The following is a 26620-nucleotide window of genomic DNA, read 5'->3' as shown; positions in this document are numbered from 1 at the left end:
TGAAAAACCATCTAAAACAAATGGAGGGGTGCCTAGGTGGCCCAGTGGGTTAAGCCTCTGCCTTCGGCTCAGGTCGTGATCTCAGAGTCCTGGGATCGAGCCCCACATTCAGGCTCTCTGCTCAGCAGGGAGCCTGCTTCCCCGCTCTCTCTCTCTGCCTGCCTTCCTGGCTACTTGTGATCTCTGTCAAATAAATAAACAAAATCTTAAAAAAAAAATTAAACAAATGGAAAAGGCTGCTATGAAGTTATTGAAGTACAGAAGGAAAATGTGAAGCAGAAAGACAGGATTCTCTTTAATTGAGGCCAGTTATGCACAAATATCAAGAATGTTCCATCCTTGGGCTTGCCCATGTGATCTCCATCTAGACTCTTCCTTGCTGTTCATCCACACTCCCCCATTCAATAAGGCTATTCCGACCCTAGGTGCTGAGGCTACAGCAAGGACCACATACTGACTGTGATTTGTCCAGGGTACAAGTTTGTTTTCTGGTGGTGTTTTCTTCACGGACATTAGAGGGGGAAGGTCATTTTGAAAGCTAGAGACCCATCTTTCCAAAGACATGTAAACTTGAAAGAATGTCACAAATGGCCATGAGAAGGAACTTATGCGTGTTACTTGTTCTTTAAAATAGAAAAAGGTTGCGGGGGGCCGCCTGGGTGCCTCAATTGGTTAAGCGACTGCCTTAGGCTCAGGTCATGATCCTGGAGTTCTGGGATCAAGTCACACATCGGGGTCCCTGCTCAGGAGTCTGCTTCTCCCACTGACCTCTCCCCTCTCATGCTCTCTCTCTCTTTCTCTCTCTCAAATAAATAAATAAAATCATTTAAAAAAAAAAAGGAAAAAAAGAAAAGAAAAAGGTAGGGGTGCCTGGGTGGCTCAGATGGTTAAGCGTCTGTCTGCCTTCACTTGGGTCATGATCCTGGGATCCTGGGATCGAGTCCCGTGCCCTGCTCAGTGGGGAGCCTGCTTCTCCCTCTCTCTCATGAATAAATAAATAAAATCTTAAAAAAAAATAAATAAGAAAAAGGTAGCCTTCTTCTTGCTGAACATTTCGTCTAGAAGCTTTTAGGCAAAGCCAAGTAAAGTAGGTGCGCCCATGCTGATGGGGAGCAGGGAGCTACAGGGTCAGAGGGTGTCTGAGTCCCAGCAGGGTGAAGAAAGTGGCCAACTGGGAGGCAGGCCTGGCCTGGGGTGCCGGAACCCAACAGGGTCAGGTCAGTGTGTCCATGAGGGGCAGCCCGGCACGGGAGCTCAGGGGGCTGAGGAGGGTGCCCGGGCGGGAAGACGGCCCAGAGCAGGGAAAGAGGGAAGGCATCTCAGCAAAGGGGCAGGCTGACAGGGTGTCGAAGCCCAAGTGAAGGGAGAAGGGTGAGGAGGGAGGTCTGTGCAGGGAGGCCATCCAGCATGGGGTCCGGGCGCCCCAGGGGGGTCAGCATGGTCTGGGTTGGGGGTGGCCCAGCACAGCATCCTTGATCCCACGCAGGGTGAGCTCGGTGCTCTGGGACTGTGAGAACCTGGGTGGGGTGCAGAGGACTCTCACGTCGGGGGAGTCTGGGCGCAGGGCGTTGGAGCACAGGTCAGGTAAGGAGGGCATCCCCATGGGAAAGAGGGTGGACTGTGGCAGTAACATACAGACCAGTGACTACATAAGTAAATAATAAGACAACAGAAGCTAGTTTTCTCTCCGTCAAATAGGACTTACAAAGCTGAAATGGGAGAAAACTAGAAATGAATTCTTTAGTGCTGGCCTGGACTTGGCAAGTATAACCAGAAACACACAGATGCACGTATCTAGATATTTCCTGGCTCTGTCCGCCGAGATGCCCAGGGACAGTGGTAGCTGACTTGCACGCACATCCTGGTTTCTGGAACTCTGGAAGGAGGCAGGGCTCCTCGGAAAAGTGGCTGGATCTAGGGCTGGGCAGGCAAGGTACAGAATAATTCTGGAATATCTTGTTGTGTTGCAGAGTTTAAAGGTGTACTCAGGAATGATGTGCACGTGTCAGAGACACAGAAGCCATCTTGAAGGAGCCACCATTGGCTGAGCCAAGGACAAATCAAAGTCATGACAGTTAACAGGTTACAACCAAGGAACAAGATCAGAGACCATGAGCTGTACGGATATAAATAAATGAATATGTTAAAACTCTGATGGGGGAAACAGGACATTTACAAACACCTCCCACAAAATAATTACTAATTACAAGGAGAATGAGAATAACTCGACAGTGGTCATGCCTCGTAGACACCACCTTAGTCAAGGGCTCCAAGTGAATTTTGTTGGGAGTGGGTCCAAGGTTACCACCTGACAGGACGCAGTGACAAGAGCATCACTTCTGTGACATTCCTGCCAAAGGCGCACAACATCAATCTAATCCCGAGGAAACATCCCACAAGCCCAAACTGAGAGATATGCAATAAAATAACCAGCCTATAACCTTTGCGTGTGAACCCCAAGACAGACCCGGGGAGACCAGACATCCTCCCAGACTGAAGGCGTCTGACAGCTAAATGCAATGCTTCCAAAGGAGCTGGATTTTTTGATATAAAGGCCATTATTGAGACAACTGGCAAATCTTGAATGGGAGCCTGGGGATGAGAAGGGCGTAATACACCAGTGTTAATTTCCTGAGTTTTGTGTTTTCTGCTAGGCGAAGGTTCTTGTTTGCAGGAAACACATATTGTAGTATTGGGGTGATGGCCATCATTGTTGGCAACTTAACCTCAAAATGGTTCAGGAAAAAAAAAAGAGTTCTTTGTGCTCCCAAACCAGTAAAGATATCTTGGTATGTACTCCCAATATATTTTAGTTACCTAAACACACACACACACACATACATACATACATACATAAATACGTTACAGACATGTTGTGGTACCCTTATATTGTCTATAAAACTCATAAAAATAGAATGTATATCAGATTAGGAAATAAAAGAAATAAAAGGACATCGTCATTAAAATTAGTTTATGAAGCTTCCACATAAGCCTTGGGGAGTACTGGTATCGTGGCCCCGCAGATGATGCTCCCAGGCTCATTCAGCACATACTTAAATAAGCAGCAAGTCTTAAAAGCCAGGCTCTGGGCCAGGCAGTGTGGCAGTGACACACGTGCCCATTTGGAGCTCGCTCACTCCCAAACTCTCCACCTCCCCCATGGGAGCCCTGCTTTGGACAGATTAGGAACGTCCACACTGGGATAATCCAGCTGTTTCTTAGAATCCGAGAGCCTTGAGTCCTGCCTTGACTTGGGGAATGGCAGATCTTTCCCAACTGAAATAAGATTATTGGGGAAAAAAAAAATCTTTGATGTAGGACAGATGCCATCGTATGCACTGATAAAGGTAAACTAGAAGGCATTTTGACTATCTGTACACATTAGAGAAAAGTTATTTGAATGATGGTAGGATAAATTTCAATTAAGTTATAGGAAGCCAAGGATGACTCACTATTACACCGGTTCTTTCTCATCATTCAGGTTTCGGCTCAAATGCCACTTGTTCAGACAGGTCTGCCCTGACCACTCTTGTTAAAAATGACCACCCAGCAAGCCACTCCCTATCCCTCTATTTTATTTTCTTTGTGGTACATGTTATATTGGAACGTCTTACTCACTTGTTTGCGTGTCAATTTTTCTCTCCCTATGCTCCACGGGGGTTGGCACCTTTTCTCGATCACCGTGGTCTTCCTAGAACCTGTAAATGACCGTGGCTGGCACAGTGTTCAACAATACTGCTTATGTGCACCGAGCCAGACTGCAGAACCTACAAGCCCATGTCTAAGACCATGACAGCAAAGCTCCTTTTAAGTTGGTGATATCTTAATACCGCTGGTCATTAGGATACCAAATTACCTAATGAACTGATTCCAAGTCCTTTTTAACTCGGTTTTGAGACGATATATTCACAATGGAAACCATAAATATAACTGAAGGTAACTGGAGATACCTTTTTCATTTCAGAAGATCCTAAGGTATCTGAAAATCCCTAAATGTTAAAATACACTGTGGTGTGTGGTCTGAGGACCCAGCGCAAGTCCATGAATTTGCGACTAGTCCATGATAAGGCTCAGCAGAGAAATTGAGAAAAAGTGTCTAAAACCATTCTGGCAAGCTTACATTCCTGTGACATTAGTGCATTTTACAAAAACCAGTCTGCGATAGTTTGGAGGAAAAAACTGGCCCTCCACTGAGCAGTGAGTCTGAGAAGAGGTCATTTATAGTTTACCCAGAAATTCATTAAAAAGTAACAAAAATGTGAACGACCAGACTGGCAAAAATCTTAAATTCTGAGAACAGAATGTATGGGAGATGCTGTGGTACACTGGAAACTCTTCTAAGAGGGGCTGGTAGGAATGCAAACAGGTACAAGCAACTTTAGACACCGCTGGACAGTATTTGCTAGCACTGAAGAAACGCAACCTTACCAGCCAGAAGCATCTGTCCTGTTATAACCCCTAAGGACCCCCCTCTACACCCCCACCTACAGAGGACATACACAGAACATTTAGCATCACAGCACCTGTCAAAAATAACCTAAATGTCCAACGTAAGAAGCTGTAAACAAATTATGGTAATTTTATAGAATGGGATACTGTATAGTAAGCGAGACAATACGTATTTCAACATGGATTATTCTTACAGATAAAATGTTGAGGGGAAAAAAAAGAATTCATACCATATGCCACTTATATACAATTTAAAATAATGTAAAATGTCGGGGCGCCTGGGTGGCTCAGTGGGTTAAGCCGCTGCCTTCGGCTCAGGTCATGATCTCAGGATCCTGGGATCGAGTCCCGCATCGGGCTCTCTGCTCGGCAGGGAGCCTGCTTCCTCCTCTCTCTCTCTCTGCCTGCCTCTCCATCTACTTGTGATTTCTCTCTGTCAAATAAATAAATAAAATCTTAAAAAATAAATAAATAAATAAATAAATAAATAAAATAATGTAAAATGTGATGTATTTCACTAGTGTTTTAGTTTTTAGCATTCAGATTCTGAATGTATCTTCTTAGACTTATATTTCCATATTTCATGGTGCTACTGTAACTGGTAATGTTTTTTAAATTTCAGTTTCCAAATGTTTACTGCTAGCATATAGATGGTACAGCTGATTCTGTGTATTGACCCCATATCCTACAATCTTTCTGAACTCACTAGTTCTGACAGTCACTATGTCGATTCCTTTCCAAATGGACAATCATGACAATTGAAAATAGAAAATTTTAAAAGTACAGTTGACCCTTGAACAACAGTTTGAAGTGTCGGTCCATTTATATATGGATTTTTTTTAATACAGTATAGTCCTGTACATGTGATTTTAGTAACATTTTTCTTGTGATTTCAATAACATACTTTCTTGTGATTTTAATAACATTTTTTTCTAGCTCACTTTAAGAATCCAGTACATAGTATGTATAACATATAAAGTATGTGTTAATCGATTATGTTATTGGGAAGGCTTCTAGTCAACAGCAGGCAATTAGTTGTGAAATTCTGGGGGAAATTCCAAGTTTTTAACTCCATGGAGGGTAAGTGTTCTTAACCCCAGTATTGTTCAAGGATCAATCATAGTATATGCACACATAGTTAAGCGGAAGCAGAAGAAAGACCAATATTTGATCACTGGACCTACAAATATGGCAATTTCATATGGTTAGACTTAATTAAAATGTTGAAATTACACGGGAAATCATAAGCACTGCGTTCAGGGTAATGGTTATCTGTAGGAGGAGACACAAGGGGTTCAAATTACATCAGTAACATTTTATTAGTTAAATTGGGTGGCCACATGGGTTTTCTTTACGTTAGTCTTTATCCTTCTCGCATGACCTAAAAACTGACCTTCGTTTAGGAGCTTGGGATGGTGCCTTCACACAAGATAAGTAACCAAACTTGGGAGTTATTTGCCTGTGTCTTACCTGGACTCCTTGGGTGAGCAGAGGCCAAGGCAAGGTCGCACACAAGGGAGCCTGTTTGGGGAACTGACTGCATGGGACAGAGAGGGAACAGTGAAACAGGGAAGGACGGAAAGCCGGTCCTCCTCCTGTCTGTCTGGGTTTTGTTATCAAGCGGTCACTTCTGTGGCCAGCCGGGGTGTGATCTGGCTGGAAGCCCTAAGAAGGCAGTAAGAAGACCCTCAGAGCTGGCTTCAGGGTCAGAAGAAGGGGGGCTTATTCACCGGCTCTAGTCTCCCACTGGTCAAGGGTCGCCCTGTGGGATGCTGACTCCCTCACATTTTCCCTTCTGCAGAGGCGTCAGGAACAGCCCAGCTGCCCCACACCGGCAACAGAGAAACACTGGGATGACATGCAAGGTTATGATATAGTGGAGGCCGGTGGCTGAGGTTATACCTGCGCACAGCTGGCTGCTTGAGCAACATCTGGAGTGAGGAGGTGGGCCAAGAGGACGTGCACTGGGGCAACAGAGGGGCCCAATACATACAAATCACAAGCACACACACACATGTGTGTGTGTAATATGTATGTGTGTGTATATGCACATGATATATGTATGTATATATAAAAGCATATTACGAAGAATGTTAAGCTCAAGAAAAAAGGGTTCTTTTTTTAAACACCTTTTTACATACTTTTATTGTGGTAAAATATACGCAACACAGCATATACCATTTTAACCATTTTTAAGTGTACAATTCAGTGGCATTAAACATCATCACACTGTTGTGAAACACCACACCCATCTTCAGAACTCTGTCGTCATCCCCAACTGAACCTCTGTGCCCACCAAACCGTAACTCCCCATTCCCCACCCCCTCCGGCCCTGGCAACCACCTTTCTACTTTGCATCTCTCTGAGCTGGGCTACCCTCTCTTACAGATGAAGAGTCATACAATACTTGTCCCCTTGTGTCTCTTATTTCACTTTGTATGTCTTTCAAGGGTCATACATGTTATCACATGTATCAGAACATCATTCACTTTTAAAGCTGAATAACATTCCACTGGATCTCTACACCGCCTTTTATGCATTTATGCATCGATGGACCCATGGGTTCTTTCTGCCTCTTGGCGTTGCAAAGGAGGCTGCTATGAACACCGGCGCATGAATACCTCCTCGAGTCTCTGCTTTTTATTTTTAAAGATTTTATTTATTCATTTGACAGAGAGAGAGAGAGAGATCACAAGTAGGCAGAGAGGTAGACAGAGAGAGAGGAGGAAGCAGGCTCCCTGCTGAGCAGAGAGCCCGATGCGGGGCTCAATCCCAGGATCCTGAGATCATGACCTGAGCCCAAGGTAGAGGCTTAACCCACTGGGCCACCCAGGCGCCCGAGTCCCTGCTTTTTAAACATATCCAGAAGCAGCATCCTGGACCTTATGGTAATTGTATGCTTAAAATTCTTTGAGGAACTGCCCCGGTTTTTGACAGCAGCTGCACCATTTTGCATTCTTACCAACAACGCACAAAGGTTCCAATTTCTCCACATCCTTGTCAACACCTGCTCTGTTTTTAGGATAGCAGCCATCCTAATGGGTGTGAGGTGGCATCTCACTGTGATTTTGATTTGAACTGCCCTAATGGTTAGTGATGGTGAGCATCTTTTCATGTGCTTATTGGCCATTGGTGCATCTTCTCTGGGGAAATATCTAAGTTCTTTGCCCATTTTTCAACTGGGTTGTTTGTTTTTTGTTGTGGAGTTTTGGGATTTCTTTATACATTCTGGATATTAATCCTTTACCAGATAATATGACTTGAAAATACTGTCGGCCATTCTGTGGGACTGCCTTTCCTGCCTTTCACTGAAGGTGTCCTCTGATGTCCACATTTTAAATTCTGATAAAATCCAACTTTTTTTTTTCTATTGTTGCCTGTGCTTTGGGTGTCATATCCAAAAAATCATTGCCAAATCCAATGTCAAGAAGCTTTTCCTCTGTTATCTTCTAAGAGTTCTATGGTTTTAACTTCTGAGAGGTTTATGGTTTTTAACTGTGACATTTAGGTTCTTGATCCATTCTGAATTAAATTTTGCATAAAATAAGATAAGGGTCCAACTTCATTCTTTTGCATGTGGATCTCCATTTCCCCCTGAACCTTTTGTTGAAAAGACTGTCCTTTCCACATTGAATGGTCTTGGCACCCTTGTTGAAAATTATTTGACTATAAGTGCCAGGGTTCATTCTGGGCTCTCTATTCTATTGCATTGGTCAATATGTTCATCTTTATGCCAGAAAAACAATGGCTTTTAAAAAAATTTATTGAAATATAATTGACATGTATGTACCCATATCGTTTTGATTACTGTCGCCCCGTAATAAGGGACATATCTTAACATAATAAAGGCCATATATGATAAGCCCACAGATAACATCACATTTAATGATGAAAAGGTGAAAGCCTTTCCTCAAAGATGAGGAACAAGACAAAAATGCCCACACTCACTACTTCTATTCCACACAGTAGTGGAAGTCCTAGCCAGAGCATTAGGTGAGAAAAAGAAATAAAACGCACCCAAATTGGAAAAGAAGTAAAACTGTCACCATTTGCAGATGACATGATATACACAGAAAACCCTGAAGACTTAAAAAAAAAACACAACCTGTTAAAACTAATAAATTCAGTGAAGTTGAAGGATATTGAAAACCCAAAGGTATCTCATATTTCTTATATTTATAACAAACTACCAGAAAGAGAAATTAAGAAAACAATCCCATTTATACTTGCATCAAAAAGTGTAAAATATGTAGGAATAAATTTGACCAAACAGGTAAAAAAAGATTTGTATATTGAAAACTACAAGACAGAAATGAAAGAAACTGAAGAATTTATAAATAAATGGAAAGATATTCATGCTCATGGACTGGAAGAATCATTATTCTTAAAATGTCCATACTACCCAAAGCAATCTATAAATGCAATGAAATCACTATTGAAATTCCAATGGCATTTTTCGGAGAAATAGAATATAGAATCCTAAAAATCGTACAGAACTATAAAAATTCCTGAATAGCCAAAGCCATCTTGAGAAAGAACAAAGCTGGAGGATCACACTCCCTGCTTTCAAATGATATTACAAAGCTATAATAATTAAAGCATTATGGTACTGGTATAAAATCAGACACACAGATCAATGAAACAGAATTAGAGTGTGGGGAAAGAAACCCACCACATATACACAGTCAATTAATTTTCAACAAAGGAGCCAAAAGCATACGATGGGAAAAGAGCAGTCTTGTAAGTAAATGGTGCTGGGAAAATTGGACAGCTACACACAGAGAATGAACTCCAACCATTATCTTAGACCACATACAAAAATTCATCCAAAAATGGATTAAAGCCTTGGTGTAAGACTTTAAACTATAAGAAATCCTGGAAGAAAAAAAAACAGGTGATAAACTCTATGTCACAGGTCCTGGCAATGATTTTTTTTTTTTAATCTGACACCAAAACCAAAAGGAACAAAACAAAAATAAGCAGGACTACATCAAACTGAAACACTTCTGCACAGCAGAGGAAACTGACAAAATGAAAAGGTGACCTACTGAACAGGGAAAACTAGTTGCAAGTCATGTATCTGGTTAAGGAGCTAACACCTAAAATATATAAAGAAACTCATAAACTGAATAGAAAAACCCCACACAATCTGATTTGGAAAATGGGCAGGAGATCTGAATAGCCATTTTTTTCCAAAGAAGACAAACAAATGCCCAACAGGTATGCAAAAAGATGCTCAACATCACTAATCATCAGGGAAATGCAGATAAAACCAGAGGATATCACTCTCACACCTGATAGTGTCAAAAAGAGAGGAGATAAGTGTTGGCGAGGATGTGGAGAGAAGGGAACCCTTGTGCACTACTGGTGGGAATGTAAATTGGTGTAGACACTGTGCAAAATGGTATGGAGGCGCCTCAAAAAATTAAAATGATCCAGCAATTCTACTTCTGGGTATTTATCCCAAGAAACCAGAAACACAAACTTGAAAAGGTATCTGCACCCCCATGTTTACTGCAGTATTATATACGATAGCAAAGACATGGAAACAGCCTCAGTGTCCATTGACATCATTGGATAAAGAAAATGTGGTGTGTGTGTGTGCTTGTACATACACACACACACACACACGCACACAGAGGCACACAAGGGAGTGTTATTCAGCTGTTAAAAAAAAAGAAATCTTGCCCTTTAGGACAACATGTATGGACCCCGAGGGCATTTTGTTAAGTGAAATAAGTCAGACAGAAAAAGGCAACTACCATGTGATCTCTTTAAGGTCGGGGATTCAAAAAACAAAACAAACAAAATGAACTCATAGGTACAGAGAAGAGACTGGTAGTTGCCAGAGGAATGAGAAAATGGGGTGGCAAATGGGCAAAAGTGGCCAAAAGGGAGAAACTTCCAGTTATAAACTAATATTCTGCAGCTGCAGATATTACCAGTAAGGCTTTTATACAAAATTTACCATGACTAAGAACCGTATCTAAAAGGAAGTCCACTGACTGAACTGCTCCTAGAATTTCTAATGATACGACTTCCCATTTAATTTAGGTTAGATATAATCCCAAATGGTTTTTCAAATGAAAATAAATCAACAAGAACTCACTACTTTGGCAAGTTAAAAAAAAAAAAAACTTCCTAGTTTACACTTAAAAAAAGAAAAAAAAAAAGAAGTTGGAACGGATATGATTGTGAGGTTTTTTGAATGAATCCTTAGATTATAATTTTAAGATAAAGCTAGTAATATGTGTGGGTCTTTCATGGATCACAAATAAACAACAAGGTTTATGTAATTATTATACAAAAATGCAGAGCTCTTAAAACTTTTGAGAAAACTAGGAAGGATGATTTCAAACAGTCTGCATCATGGCTGAGCTTGAGAAAGAAACGAAAACAAAGCTGAAAGGTACAAAACTGGCGGTGGCCCCTCGCTCTACCCCGCCCTTCTTAACCGGGGCCCCTCCCTTCGGGCTCTCCTTCCACCTCTGCTGCCCTGGTCTTCACACATTGTCCACAGACATTCCTAAAACGTACTTCTGATCACCCCTTTGCTCAGAAGACTATTTCCCGAAGAAGGGCAAGCCCCTTGAACGTTGCAGGACGTCCCACGCTCACCTTTCCAGCTGGATTTAACTTCACCTTGGCTGCGTCTCACCTGTGCACCTGCCACAAGAGCTCCTCCCTGAAGTGTTCATACTTCCTGGAGTCAGCTCGTGGCCTCGTTCTGTTCCCTCTGGCCAGAATTCCCCTTCCCTTCCCTGCTAACCTCCTCCCTGGCTCGCTCCGCTCTTCTCCAATGCCATCTCCTTGGAAGATCTTCCCTCCAGCTGGCTGTCCTCCTGTCCTCTGACACCTCAAGGTACTCAGTGCCTCGAAAGCCACTAGTGTTCCATCTTATGCCGAATTGCTTATTATCTCCTGGGCAGGGCTGTACACGGTCCGAGGCAGAAGCTGTTTCTATTCCTACTCTATCTCTGGAAGCAAGTGGCACAGTGCCTTGCGCACTTGAGTGCGTAGTGAGTCAAACCATATGAAGTTCTCTCCAAGAAAGTCACTGGAAGGAAAATTCTCTGGGTGCACAGACAGTAAATTAAAGGGCTCGTATGTTGAGAAAAAATTGTCAGCACATGCAAAATTTCTACCAATGACAAGAATATTTACTTTGGTACGACTGAGACCTATAGGCTTTTGTGAGGTCATGATGGAAAAAAAAAAAAAAAAAAAAGCCACACACAAAACCTCTCTTTCCAGGTAAATAATGAATGAACTAAAGGAGAGTAGCCTTTAAAAAATAAACTCAGTCATTTTTCCCCAAACTGTACAAAGTAATATAAGAAATGCTAACAATTCTGTTACAATGAATTTATAAATAATCCTAATTATGTAATCAGCCTCAGAAAAAAGCTTAAAATACTTCTGGCTTGTATGAATTTACTCCCAAGTAATAGGAAGCCAGAATAAAAATCACTAGCTTTTCCTTAATCACAGGCTCAAAAAATGAATAAATGAATTGAGTGAATGAATCAGGACTTCATAAGACCTGGTTCAGAGTTCACTATAAACCAGTGCTTCTCAAAGTAGTTGTGGGAGAAGGACTAATTTTGAAATATTTCCTATGTCTTGCAGACCAGGGCGCTCATAAAATACAATTAAAAATGCTGCAGCCATGTCTAAGGGTTGATGCGTGCTTTTCGTACATGTCACGGGCCAGGAACGAACTCGGCAAATGCACAGCAGCGATCTGCTCTTTCCCTGAGGCCCCACTGAACCCACTACCACATGCAGGGGAAGGCAGGAAGCGTGCCTACCTTCTGCTGTTGCACCTCAAACACTGCTTCGTGGACGCTGCAAGCAAAAAGTGAGGTAGGCAGATCACTGAAATCCATCATCTCTTCCAAATCATCTTCATTTTCACCAAAAACCATCTCTTCTTCCTCTTCTTGGTCACTGCTACAGAGATCTGACTGGCTATCATTCCAAGATTTCATAGTGTCCCCCAGCATTATCCCCTAACAGCAGGTCTTCGTTTTTAAAGTCCTAAGGTGTCTATAAGGCATCTGGTGTTAAAAAAAAAAAAAAAAAAAAAAAAAAAAAGCATAAAGATAAGATTGGGAAGGCCAAATACTGTTTCAGTCAATTCTTAAGACAGCAATTCATCAACGGAAGCAATCTTGTTCAGCAAAGATAAAGCAGAGTTTTAAATCAATTCATTACAGTCCTAACAAATTCTACATGTTCTACTCTGTTTATGTTCTACTTTGCTTAGCATATTTTATCTTGCATATTTCACTGGCAATGACATATGACCAAAAAAAGGCAAAAAGTTTTCTAGTGGAATTGGGGGGAAAAAAAGGGGAGGCGGGGGCAATACAAAATGAGTGAATCTGTACACTGGTTTACAAGCAGTAGGAAGGAAAATGTGAACCAGAACTGTCTTCACATATTTGTTTTGGGTTTTTGGTCTACAACACTGAAACTGGCAGCGTTTAAAAACCCACACGATTCATTCACCATCTGCACCGTGAAATCTGTCTGCAATGACATGACTTCACCTTTCTTAACCAGTCTGTTCTTTTTGACTGTACTTCTGAAGAATTAAGTTTAACAGAACCAGAAGTTCTATATAAAGTAGGTCCTTGTTAATATTAGAAATGTTTAGGATGCCTGGGTGGCTCAGTCGGTTAAGGGTCTGACACTTAATTTCTAATTTCGGCTCAGGTCATGATCTCAGTGAGATCATGGTGAGATAGAGCTCTGCCTCAGGCTCCGTGCTGGGTGTGGAGCCTGCTGAAGATTCTCTCTCTTCCTCTCCCTCTGCCCCTCTGAAATAAATAAATTAAACAACAAAAAAGAAATATTTTAAAAAGGCAAAATCTGACACAGACAATAATCAAAGAGATGTCCTTTTTCTGAGTATTTAAAAATGAATAATTTTAACTCCAAGGCACTGAGCTGATAGTGTCCCTTTGTTAAATAATGGAACAGAGTCTGTCTTCTATGGACCTTATGTGCACGTCTGTCTCTTCTGATGAACTCCAAGCACAGTGCCTTGAGCATAACATATTTCTTTTCTTTTTTTTAAATTTAATTTTTTTTAAGATTTTGTTTATTTGAAACAGAGATCACAAGTAGGCAGAGCAACAGGCACAGAGAGAGGGGAGAAGCAGGCTCCCTGCTGAGCAGAGAGCCCAATGCGGGGCTCGATCCCAGCACCCTGAGATCATAACCTGAGCCGAAGGCAGAGGCTTAATTAACCCACTAAGCCACCCAGGTGCCCCCATAACATATTTCAATATGCCGAAATGGAATTTAAGAAATACCAATCAGGCACAGAAAAATTAAGTAGTCATGATTACTAGTAGTTTACTAGTAGTTTAATACTACTTCATTTATGATCTCCCATGTTATTTCAAAGAAGAAAATGCTGTAAATATATTGCTTATACAGAGTACATGACAGATGTTAATGATAGGCTAAAAACAGCAGAGTTTTTTTTAATCTTTTCATTATTCTGCTACGCCCATCAGGAAAGACTAATCCCCAAAAGTAAAATCCTTACTCATTTATTAAAATGAGGGGGGCTCAGTCGGCTAAGCATCAGCCTTCGGCTCAGGTCATGTTCCCAGGGTCCTGGGATCAAGCTCCGCATCAGGCTCCTTGCTCAGTGGGAAGCCTGCTTCTCCCGCTCCCACTCCCCCTGCTTGTGTTCCCTCTCTGGCTGTCACTCTGGGTCAAATAAATAAATAAAAATCTTTAAAAAAAAAAGAGAGAGAAAATAAAAAAATTAAATATTTTCTGAATGCCCATTGTATGACAGGTATTATTAGGGATATTAGATGAGTAAGAAATAGTTCTTATCCTCAAGGAGCTCCCACCAAAGCAGAATTTCTTCTCCTCCACAATGCTAACTGCTCCTAACTGGTCCACGAATTAGCTCCTATACTTTCAATTTCTCCTTCTCCATCTGTTCCTTTTCCTCAGCGAAAACACCTATTTAAGATTTCCCACCCCCACCCACCCAATCTTAAAAAAAAATAAAAAGCAACACCTTTCCTTGTGGATTCTACCTGCCCCTCCATCTACCTCTCCACCTGCCTCTCCTTCACCTTTCCTACCAATTCCCCTTCTGCTGGTTGTTGCTCAACCATGGTCACCGGCAAACTGGGTGCCACCGGGCTTCTACCACTGTCGTCGGGCTGACCCTGCCCTCACAGGCCTGCGTCTGCGGCACCAGGCCCTGCTGCCCACCCACTCACCCTGCAACCTGGCGGGGCCTCTGCCTTCCTGGTGCTCCCTCCTCCCCCGCTCTTTGTCGATGGCTCCTGGGTCTCCACCTACCCTCTTCACTTGGGCTCTTTGAGGTTTCATCCCCTTCCTTCCTCCTCTGATTCTTCTTGGGCGGTTTCACCCACACTCCAGCATTTAACCACTTAACCACCTGGGCTGCTCAGCTGTGTCTCCTGCTTACCCTAAGGTACACACACACACACACACACACCCCGCACGGGGCTGAGGCTGCCTTTCACTCTCCACAGTCAACTGTAAGCTGGGAAGGTTGTCACCAGGGCAAGAGCAGAATCTGGGGCAATGAAGGGGAGGGGAGAGCCTGGAAAAAGTACACAACCCCAAGAGATTCTGGTCTGCTCCTAGCTCTTTCCGGCCTACACATACCGAAAATCACTGGTCTGTATGATTCATGTATTCAGACTCAACCTCCCTCTCCTGAGTTCCAGAACTGTCTTTCCGGCTTTCGATTATACATATCTGCCTGGGTAGCAAACAGGTACTGCCATAATTTTAAACATTATACCTCTAATTAGATGACTGTGCCAGAAATCTCCAATCTGGAAAGGGGCCTGGTGGGCGGGCGGGGGGCGGGGTAGGGGAGGATGGTATCTCACTGGAGTTTTCACTGTCATCTTTTCTTTGAAACCAAGCTGTCACTTAGCGTTCATAGCTCTCTGAGCACTTTGTTTACTACTCTATTAAATACTTATTCACAACTATTTGTTTACAAATCACTCCCAGCTACTAGACCGGCAGCGACTTTGAATCCTGAGTCCCTGGCACAGTTTCAGGTTCACAGTATATGCTTAGTAAGGACTGCTGAGTGAAAGCAGATAGCACTTTGTTTACCCCGGTGATATGGCAGCACAGATGAAGAAAAAAAAAAATTTTTTTTTTTTTTTTAGATTTAAGTTATTTATGTGAGACAGAGAACCCAAGTGAGGGGGAGGAAGGGACCGAGGGAGAAGCAGACTCCCCACTGAGCAGGGAGCCTGATGTAGGTCTCTACCCTAGGACCCTGGGATCATGACCCAAGCTGAAGACAGACACTTAGCCAACTGAGACACCCAGACGCCCAGGAAAATTTAGTTTCCCCATGAATGTTATGGACACACTTAAAAGATGAACAGAATTTCATCAGAAAAATGATGGGGTGCATTCTAGGCAAAGCTAACAGTTCATGGACAAAGACAGGACAGATTGGCATGCACAGAGATCTGATAGAGTTACTCTGTAACTCTACTTTCAAGGAGCTTGGTCCACGCCCCCTTTTTAACTCTGTGTCATGCCACCCCACAAATACGGTGGCCACAGGGTACCGTATTTGTGGGGTGGCATGACATAGAGTTAAAAAGGGGGCGTGGACCAAGTTCCTTGAAAGTAGAGTTACAGAGTCCTGATATAAAAACTGGTCAATGTCAGCATGCCAGTGAAGGCCTTCAGGCAGGAAAATGATATAACCAACTCAGTTTAACTTTTAATACCACTAAAAGTAGACTGTCTTTATATCTTCTCTCTTATAGAGGCACTAATATTTTTAATCTCGCCCTACTCTCAATCCATTAAAGAGGTGAAGAAAATACTCTGCCTGGTAATTTGTAGGCTGGAAAGCTGGAGAGCAGTGCATGTCTAGATTTGGAAATATGAAAAAATCAACCAAATTTTGATAAGATTTTTTTGTTTGTTTGTTTCAAGATCCTTCCTCCAACCCCTAAAAAGGGGTAAAAAAAAAAAAAAAAAAAAAAAAAAAAGAAAAAGAAAATCAGAGCACAGGAAACAATCCCTCACATGACTTAAAAAAAAAATTCTTAGAATATTACACCTTCATTTCCTGTTTTCTACCTACACTTTGGGGTAACTTTCTTTTGAAAAAATTTCAAAAAGAAAAGTAAGAATACTACAAGGAATTCCTGTACACTCTTTACCCAGAGTTACCGATTAATTAATCTATGCCCATTTTTAAAATCATTCTATTTCTAAACATATACTTTTCCCCCTGAACCACTGAATGTAAGACAAATGTGCTGTCTTTACTCTTAAGTATTTCACTGTGTAAGAACAAGACCATTTTCTTACACAATCCACAGACACTGGTAATACTGTTACCTAAATCAGCATCTATATATAAATTTTGTCAGCTATCCAAATAATGTCTTTATGGTTATTCTCTTCAAATTTTTTGGGTTATTGTTAAATAATCTGTCTTTTGTCCCAAAGATTTCTTTTTTTTTTTTTTTTTTAAGATTTTATTTGTTTATTTGACAGAGAGAAATCACAAGCAGGCTCCCCACTGAGCAGAGAGCCCAATGTGGGGCTCCATCCCAGGACCCTGAGACCATGACTTGAGCCGAAGGCAGAGGCTTAACCCACTGAGCCACCCAGGTGCCCTGTCCCAAGAGATTTAAATAACCTTTATAGTATTGCTACATTTTTTCACTTATACATTTAAAAGACTGAATTTTGGGGTGCCTGGGTGGCTCAGTTGGTTAAGCATCCGACTCTAGATTCGACTGGGAGCATGATCTCAGTGTCAGGAGATCAAGCCCTGCATCAGCTCTGTGTTAGGTATGGAGCTTGCTTAAGAGTCTCTCTCTCTTTCTTTCTCTCTCTCTGCCCCTCCCTGTGCTCTCTCCTTCGTTCCCTCTCTAAAAATAAATAAATAAATAAATAAAAATAATAATAATTTTAAAAAAAGGATGGATTGATAATTTATCATAGTAACTGCAAACAAGTTTGAACAGTCGTTAAGTATATCTCAGGAAGAGTCAGGCTCCATTATTAATTTTCTAGATTCAAACTCTGGCTCCCCCAGTACTCTATATTAGGCAAATTATTTTGCTTCCCTTCCTGTTTCCTCAACTGTAAAACAGAATTATAAAATAATAATCCTTACCCAATCAGGATGTCAGAAAGATTAAATGCTAAGTGCTCAGAACAATGCTTTGCATACAGTTAGTGCTCAACCATTATTTTTACACAGGCACAATGTACGTCAGGGCATTGTTGGGTTGAAAGGATGCCAAGAACCATCAGTGGAACAGATATTAAAACAATAAAGTAAGAAAAATACATAACCAAATAATTTAATTCCAAGCAACAAAAAGGCTACAAAAGAAAATAAATACTTTGTATCATTTCAAGAAAACTGTTCAGTGGCAAATGGACAATGAAACAGGCTCAGAACAACCCCTGGCAGTAGTAATAGGGCTCCAGGAAGAACACATTTAAAATTTAAAAACAGACAGCCAGCTGGAAAAAAAAAAAGGGCCACAGTGCCTTTTTTATGGGCTTCATGGAATTTTGTGTTGTAATTCAGTGCCCACAATATCAGAGATATTATCTTTCAGATGACAGTTCTCTTGCTGAACTTGCTGAAGGCAAACCAGGGCACTTTTTTGGATACAGCCCAAGACAACACCATCAACCACTTCATAATTTTCTGACATCATAACTGCAGATAGATTTGAACAGAAAAAGAGAGCTGATCAAAATCAACCAGTGGACATGACAATCTTAGCACATCTGTAAAGAAATCATCCTATAAGGTGACTTCCCTGGTAGTAGCTTGGTTTTATTAAGACAAAGGAGAAAGTTACAAAACTACATTGTTTTTATGTTGTTGGTCCTGGAGTTGTTGCAAACTCTATCCCACTCCAACTATTATAAGGTCAAACCTTGGTTTAACAGAAAAGGCTGAACCAATATCCTCCAGTTTCTGTAAGCAAAGGGCTGTGCTAATCAGGGTTTAGCATCATCTCAGGGCAACTGTAGCTGTGGCTGGCTTCTGGCAAATTGTTTCTTCATGGAAATATCAAATGAGTGGAAAACTGGTGACCATCTGCTCTACTACAAGCCTTGTGACACAAGTAATCCATCAAGACAAAACATCAGGCACGTGCATTTGACTTCGTATTTTAAGTTTTGATCAGGAAAAGGTAAGTTCCTCCTCTTCCAGGATTTTTTAAAAATAATTTTTCAAAATAGTACACTTATCAACTTGGTTAACTTTTAAAATGCCTTAGCTAGATGCACTTTATTATCTTTTGATGTTTTCAAAATGAGACTGACCAATACTGGAAACAGGCAAGTATTCCCTTTCCATCTCTACACATGCCTGAAAAATAACCTTGCAGTAAGTCATTACTGGCTTCTTACTTGTTCTCTCATATATAAAATAAGGACAATACTTATAGATGTTGTTGAACTACTAAATTCTTTTTAAAAACCTCAAAATTAGAATTTGGACTAAATTTCTTTTATCAAAGAAACCCTCAGAATTGTCAATTTGGGGGCCCTGAGCTATCATGTAAGTCTCCAACTTCTATTCCCTCCTCATTTACCACTTCTAGGTAGACTTTTACTGCTTTTTAGTAGTTGTGGGAAAAAAAGAAAAGAAAAAAGAAAAGAAAACTGATGCAAAACTAAAGTAGGTGAAAATCAGATTTCTGTAATTTTTATGTTTTGATGACCTATGCCCTCTTTTCACAGATAATTTAGAATTGGTCCTGTTATAATCATTGAGCTTCAGTGCTCCACCAGGAATAGTGGTATTTCTTAGTGTGAGAGACAGAACAGAAACAAACAACAGCAAAAGAATCAACTGTGAGATCATATGAAAATAATAGGTTTTAAAGACCTATTAAGGTAGAGATATAAAAAGCTGATGCTATTTTGCTGTATATAATGCATTTTCCCTCACTATAACCTCTACATTCTAGAGGGAGAGGGGAGATCTACTGTCTGACACCCACCTTCTGGGGGCTTTGGGGGAGTCTAAATAACAAATGGTATTTAACTTTAGACCTTCTGTTATTTCACAGGCTTCAGCCTAATGCCTTTCCAAATCACACTGTTGATCACGATGTTTTGCTTAATAAGTCTTTCAACCAACAAATCCTCTGGCACCATACAAAATATGCTTTCATTTGTAACCCCTGACATCCCACATGTTTAAAAGCTTTACAAATGTTACAACTCAATAATGGGAAAAATCTCGTTTTCCCTAAAAGCAATGAAATCTCTTCCCACGCCAGGAAAGAAAAGGTTTGCGGAGGCAGTTAAACGTAAAGCTGATGGCACCGCTAAAGAAGGGGTGCAGTCCTCAAGCCTTTCTTCCTCCATTAGAAATTCCTCAAGACCAACAGAAAGTCCCTGCCAAAAAGTACAAATTTGTGTGAGGCACAAAAATCTATACCCCAAGTCTCCATGTTGTATTTTTTATAATTAAATAAATTGAACCAGAGCTAATGAAATAGTCCCAAATTATTCTGAATCCTAGGCAATTACAGCTACAAATAAGTCAGTTGCTTCTCTTACCAAGGAGCACATCAGAGACTTCCATGAAATGCAGAGAATTCTATGACAAGTGTAAATAATGTGGTGTGCTAGGTAATTTTCAGTTCGGGGGGGTAGAATATTTCTGGCTTTGAGCAACACATTAAAACATCACTTCAAAGAATCCTGGTTTGTCCCGGACACACGGGTCTGACCTGCTCCCTACACCAGATTCGTAATCCCTAAAGGAGATGATCAGATTTTGCACGGAAGCTGGAGTGAGCTGCCTGCAAACAGACCACTGTCACTCTACCGGTCCAGGCAGCAGATGGAAGCAGACAGACAAGTTCCACGAAGTTAGCGAGTTAGTAAAGCGAAGGCTAGTCGTGCATTATCAAGGGGGCGGAGAGGGGATTCGAACTCCCGGCCGTCCCTGTTTTACCAACGGCACCTTTCCTGCCTTAAGGGGCAAAATGGGCCTGTGAGCTATTCAGAGGCGAACTGTTGCGAGAAAACCGCCGGTGGACAGGAGAGAACAATTTTCTTGGTTCTGCTTTCCAAGGCACCACCCCAGAGCTGCGGGAGAAGACGCTGGGCACAAGAGGGGCAGGACCCTGGACGCGCAGCATCTCTGGGGTCTAGGGCACCGGAACGCCCACCTCTCTCGGATATCTGCGGACTGTTTCCTTCTATTTTTCTTCCTTTAACTTTCCGCACCCCGCGCCCCCCACGTTCCCCAGTGCTGCCTGCACACGGGGCTGGGAGAAGCCGCGCGCCGGCCCCACCCAGCGAAGGGGACTCACCTGCGCGCTCCGACGCTGCAGGAAGGAGGGAAGGCGGGCAGGGGCGAGGCCCGGGCGGCCCGACGGGCTACGCGGGAGCCGGGCCGCCGCGAGGAGCGGGGACCAGGGAGACAGCGGCGGGCGGCAGCCGGGACACAGTCCGCGCGGCTCCGGCCGCCCGCAGCCTCGCCGCCACGCCCTCGACGCTCGCGGGAGCCGCAGCCTCGCCGGGGGCGCGAGCGGCGTCAGGGCCCAGCCGGGCTGCCGGCGTCGCGCGCGCGTCCCCGCTCCGCCCCCTCCCCCGGCGGAGCGCGCGCGGCGCAGGCGCCCGAGGTCGGCGGCCGGCAGGGGCGCGCCGGGCCCGGACGCCGGCAGGAAGCGGCCCCGCCCCTCGCGCGCGGCCTTGGGGGCGGGGCGGGGGTCTGACCGCGCGCGCGCGCGCACTTGGAGGGCACAGCTGGGGTTGCTGATTCCCGGGCCGCGGGGCGCTGGGGCTGCTTTGCTAGAGCGGGCCTCTAAGCACCCGACGACAGAGCCTTTGGCGCCCTTTTCGTCTCCCACCGTGGCCAGAAATAGTTTCTCTCCTTCTCCCGTTGGCTCCGTGTCGGACGCAAGAGGAGTTAGTGGGAGTATTAGACTATGTACAGTGTGCCGCGTGCTTGGCGAGCTTTACCTCGTTTAACCTCCCGGTCACCGGCGAACCGGATATTATTAGCCAGCTTTTACAGACGGGCTGGCTTGCCCGAGGAGAGGTGGCGGCGGTTAGATGGGAGCTGAGCTGCAGGTAGCACCGAGGGTGCAGCTCCGCAGCCTGGTCTCTTCCTCGCAGTGGGATTCTGCTCCCGAATCCCGCCGCTGCCGCAGCCTCCTTCCCCTCCGCCAGTTCTCAGGTGCCCGCTCCCTTCCCTCTTCTTCCTGTTTTACCAATAGAGCAAGCACCTAAGCTAGTCAGTGAGTTGTCCAAAGTTACAATGGTAGGCCTGGGGCTCTTTGGTCATCATCACCATCATCATCATCATCATTATTATATTTCCTTTTTCTTTTACCTTTTTACAAGCCATCTGAGCCAAGCTTGGAAGTGAACCTGTGCCTCTTCCCTTAGCTCCCAGAGTGGGAAACAGAGGCAGAGAACAAGAAAAGAATTTGTCTTAAGGATGTGCAACTGGAAGAAAATCAGTTCTGATCATCCACCCCTAGCCCCCTCAGAGGCAAGGTAAAGCAAACCGAAGGTTAAAATCCAGAAGCCAGCGTTGTTAGGCTCTCAGCACCGTAGACAGGGGGCAGGAAGAAGGGTTAAAGTGTCTAAAATACATCTAATGGCTGTCAGATTCACATTAAGGGGATGGGGTTGGATTATGGTCCCAATCACCCTAAGGACTGACCCTGTGCCATCAGAGAGATATCCCGGCTTGGTTCCTGCTCATTGCTTCTGCTGTTGCTGCTGCTTCCAACCCTGCTGCCCCTGCTGGCGACCTTGACCTAACCAAGTTCTTCCCTTTTATTCATTTCACCAATTTTTATTGAGAGCCACTTCTTTCATCAAAGACACCCAAAGAAGTGCAAGAATTTTTCTTCTCTAGATGCCTCTAACCCAGCAACTTGGGCAAAAAATTGAATTTTTAGGTGAAATGAGTTTGGGAACTGTTGCATTTTGCAAAGCTGCTTGAAGATCCATGATGCTTGTTAACAGAGAAACGGTTCTGAAGTTGGTCCGAAGGTTGTGGGTTATTGTTAAGCTGTTTAACAGAGAAACGGTTCTGGGAGGCCCTCACGTAAAAAGACCCTGCAGCCGTGTTTAACCCAGCGTTCCCCTTGAGGTATTAGGCTGGGCCCTGGGCTGTTAAGCATAATGTCCACACAGAACCCCTTCAGGGGCTCACAGATAGAGGAGACAGATGAGCAAATGCACTAATAGAGCATTTGCAAAGTGCTGACAAAGCAGAGGAAGAAGTGAAAAATTCTATTGGGAAAATGGTGGGAAAGATTTGCAGATAAGACAGTATTTGAGGAGGAGTTTTCTAGGCTGAGAATATGGGGAAGGGCATTCCATAGTAACAGCATATTTAGAGACATGTAAATAAGTATGACTTTGCGTCGGTCTTTGGGGATCGGTATTAAGTATTATTGAAGAGGGTTTGTTTGGTTTTGTTTTGTTTTTGCATGTAGTAAACCCAGCTGGGCTAAGCAGCAAATGGAATTCATTGCTTCAGGTAACAGAAAAGGTATGGATGGGCTCCAGGCAGACTGGATCTGGGGGCTTAAAATTACGACATCAGAACTTAGTCCTTTTTTTTTTTTTTTTTTTAAGATTTTATTTTTAAGTCATCTCTACACCCAGCATGAGGCTTGAACTCACAACCCCAAGATCAAGAGTCAAAAGAGTCGCCTGCTCTACAGTTACCCCCAGATTCAGTCTTTATTTACTGCTTCCTGACTGTTTTCCTTTGTGTTGATTTTTCATTCTCAGACTGCCTTTCTCCATGAGATGGCAGAATGACTGCTTACACTTCAAATCACGTTCTTCCCAACAGAAAGAGAGCTGATTTTCCTCGCAGCTGTCAACAAGAGTCCTGGGACCGCCTCCTGTTGTTCGGACTTGGGTTACTGGTGCATCAGTAAACCACTCTCTTGAGAGGGGGGCCTGGGATATTCTGAATGCCCAGGCCTGGAGCCCATCTCACCTCTGGAGCTGAGGTGCGGTGAGTCAGCAGCTCTCAGCTCTCAGGTCTCAGAGGCTGAGAACTGAGGCAAGGCAGCTTCCTGTGAGAGGGTGTTTTCTGTTGGTCCCTCTAAGTGATGTACTCTCCACCCTTTTCCTTCCTGATTTGTATCTCACTAGGCCGACCTGCGTAGATGGCTTCAGCAGGTCCCTTCTCCTCCGGCTTCCAGTTGAATTTTTCCAGTAGGAGATCAGAGGGGTTGGAGGAAGAGGAAATGCGAGTGTTAGTCTACAGACCTCTTCCCTCCCAGGTTCCTGCAGGTTGGCTGCGTACATGTGCTGAGGCTTCTGTCAAGTGTCCTACAGATCTCGCCTCTAGTTATGCTAAGGTCTTTCTTTCGGTCTTCTCTCTGCGGGCAGCTTCAGGGTGCCATTCCTTCTGGTTTCCCTCAAGTCTGCCTGCACGCTTGTAAACAACTTTTACCAAATGCCCCTCAGATTTATCTTTTCCTGGAACCCTGATGGTTACATTCACCAAAGGTAATTCAAGTGTCTATTACAGAGCAGGCACTGGCAATTAGAGAGTCATACTGGTTTGGTAAAGCTATGACAGTATTGCAGACCAAGGATGATAGTACCTTCGACCAGGGGCGCAGGGAAGCATTTGTGAAAAATAGTATGATCCTGACTGTATTCAGTTTTTTTCTAGTTCTTATTTATTTATTTATTTTTTTACTTGAGAGAGAGAGAGAGCATGCTCGAGCACACAGAAGGAGAGAGGGGCAGAGGGAGAGGGAGAAGCAGACTTCCTGACAAGCAGGGAATCTGATGCGGGGCTCGATCCTGGGACCTGGGATCATTACCTGAGCCGAAGGCAGATACTTAACCCACTGAGCCACTCAGGCAGCACCCCCTCCTCACTGCCACACCTCTGTGTTCTAAAGGGAAAGTTAACAAAATTTGTTGATGAATCATGTGTAAGTAAGAGCATTTGAGAGGAGTTGAGGATGGAAGCATTTGTAGCCCAAGGTGAGGTTGGACTGGGCGTGGTGATTTGGAAGGGAGGTGTGATGCGTAGTTGAAATCATGCGCTCAGCTGAGATGAGAAGAGCGAGTGGAGTAGAGCGCGGCAAGAGCAAAGAACAGAATCCAGAACAGCATCGGGTCTTCACGGGGTAGGCAGAGGGTTGCCACCTCGTATCCATCAGCTCGGTTGTAAGCAACTGGAGAACAAGAATGGAAACTTCCACATCTTTCCTCTTTTCCATTGTGTCCGGCAAGGTGCTGGGAACACCCCTAAAATAAGTGGTTCTTATGAATGAACTTTACACAGTTTCGCATTTCTAACACTCCCTCCTTCTGTGGTCTGAGTCACAGGCGGAGGAAAAAAAAGAGAATGAGAACCTGATCCCTCGTGGCTCAGTTCACGGAAGGCTGTGGCAAAGTGGATAAGCATTTTGCTGTTCTGGGAAACGCAAGCAGAACCTGTTGATGCTTTTTAAAGTTTATTTTTTTTTTTAAGATTTTATTTATTTATTTAACAGAGAGATCACAAGTAGGCAGAGAGGCAGGCAGAGAGAGAGAGGGAGAAGCAGGCTCCCCGATGAGCAGAGAGCCCGATGTGGGGCTCGACCCCAGGACCCTGAGATCATGACCTGAGCCGAAGGCAGAGGCTCAATCCACTGAGCCATCCAGGAGCCCCAGAACCTATTGATTCTTAGCAGCTTAATGCCTGCTTTTCAGGAGAATTTCCAGACAGGCGATTTGAATTTCATTCAAAATTTTGTGAGTCTCCTTTGATTAGATTTAAAAGTCAATACTTGGGGCGCCTGGGTGGCTCAGTGGGTTGAGCCGCTGCCTTCGGCTCAGGTCATGATCTCAGGGTCCTGGGATCGAGTCCCACATCAGGCTCTCTGCTCAGCAGGAAGCCTGCTTCCTCCTCTCTCTCTCTCTGCCTGCCTCTCTGCCTACTTGTGATCTCTGTCTGTCAAATAAAAAAAAAAAAAAAATCTTTATAAAAAAAAAAAAGTCAATACTTTTAGGAAGTCATTATGGAGGTAATAGAAGTAGTCAAAGATCTCTTTCTCACATTCATGCATTGCTGGTGGAAAAAATACAGCCATTCTTGGAAATCGTTTGCCAGTTTAGCAGTCTACATATACACCTCCCCTATGACCCAGAAATTCTGCTCCTACTTAGACACTCAAGAGTAATGAAAGTGTAGGTATACACACACACTGCTCTTAGTATCTTCATTTGTAATATCCTCAAACTGGAAATATTCCAAATATCTGTCAAAAGAAGAATGGAGAAACTATGGTATAATCAAACAAGGAAATAGTACACAGTCATAAAAAGGAATGAACTACTGAATACCCACAGCAACATAGATACATCTCAAAAAAAAAAAAAATTGGTTGAGCAAAAGAAACCAGATACCAAAGAGTTGTGGATGTCATTCCATTCATAAGACATTCAAGAGAAGGCAAAACTCATCTCTGGTGATACGATCAGAATAGTTTCTACTTCTGAGGGGTTATATTGAGTAGAAAGGGGCATGAGAGCACATTCAGGGTTTATGGGAAATTTCTGTCCACACTGTACATTCAACACATACTTATTGGATATCTGCCACTTGCCAGGCACTGGTCAGGGCATTGGGAATATAGCAGGGAACAAAACAGGCCATGGCCCTGCTTTTATACAGATCTACCTCGACTCTTCGTTGGCTGCATGATATCAATGGATTCTTTTTTTTTTTTTTAACTCCCTTTAAAAAAAAAAAGATTTTATTTACTTATTTTTAGAGAGAGAGAGGACACAAGCAGGGGAAGCATCAGGCAGAGAGAGAAGCAGGTTCCCTGCTTAGCAAGGAGCCCAAGGTGGGACACGATCCTAGGACCCTGGGATCATGACCTGAGCCAAAGGCAGACGCTTAACTGACTGAACCACTCAGGGGCCCCCTCAATGTATTTTAAATAGAAAAAAAAAAAAAAAAGTGGCCTGTCTTTAAATATGGATAAGGACAAGACTGAGGAACTTTCTTCTACCCTTTGAATTGCTTATGGAAATGTAGCAAAATATAGTGGAAAGAGCCTGGGATTTAGGGGGTCAGCTCCACTATTAAATAGTTCTGTGGTCACTGAGAAGGCTCATTAAACCTACT

At 43.3% G+C, this 26620-nt stretch overlaps 1 protein-coding gene across 2 annotated transcripts in view; it reads right to left on the bottom strand.

The window, feature by feature from the left end:
• RCAN3 (RCAN family member 3) overlaps window positions 1-21093 on the bottom strand; it is a 36344-nt gene extending 15251 nt beyond the window's left edge. The window contains exons 1-3 of one of the 2 annotated variants that reach the window (XM_059135681.1): window positions 20817-21093; window positions 14012-14203; window positions 12261-12509 (exon numbers count right to left, since the gene is read on the bottom strand). In XM_059135681.1, coding sequence (XP_058991664.1) covers window positions 12261-12455 — 195 coding nt within the window. In that variant the 5' untranslated portion in view covers window positions 12456-12509; window positions 14012-14203; window positions 20817-21093. The remainder of the gene's footprint in view (window positions 1-12260; window positions 12510-14011; window positions 14204-20816) is intronic. The other variant, XM_059135679.1, reaches the window with a different exon arrangement.
• Window positions 21094-26620: the final 5527 nt, after the last annotated feature.

This window comes from Mustela lutreola, chromosome 10, assembly GCF_030435805.1.
Source record: "Mustela lutreola isolate mMusLut2 chromosome 10, mMusLut2.pri, whole genome shotgun sequence".
NCBI lineage: Eukaryota > Metazoa > Chordata > Mammalia > Carnivora > Mustelidae > Mustela > Mustela lutreola.
Note: the sequence above shows the minus strand (reverse complement) of the source record. Positions and strands in the feature narration are given on the sequence as shown.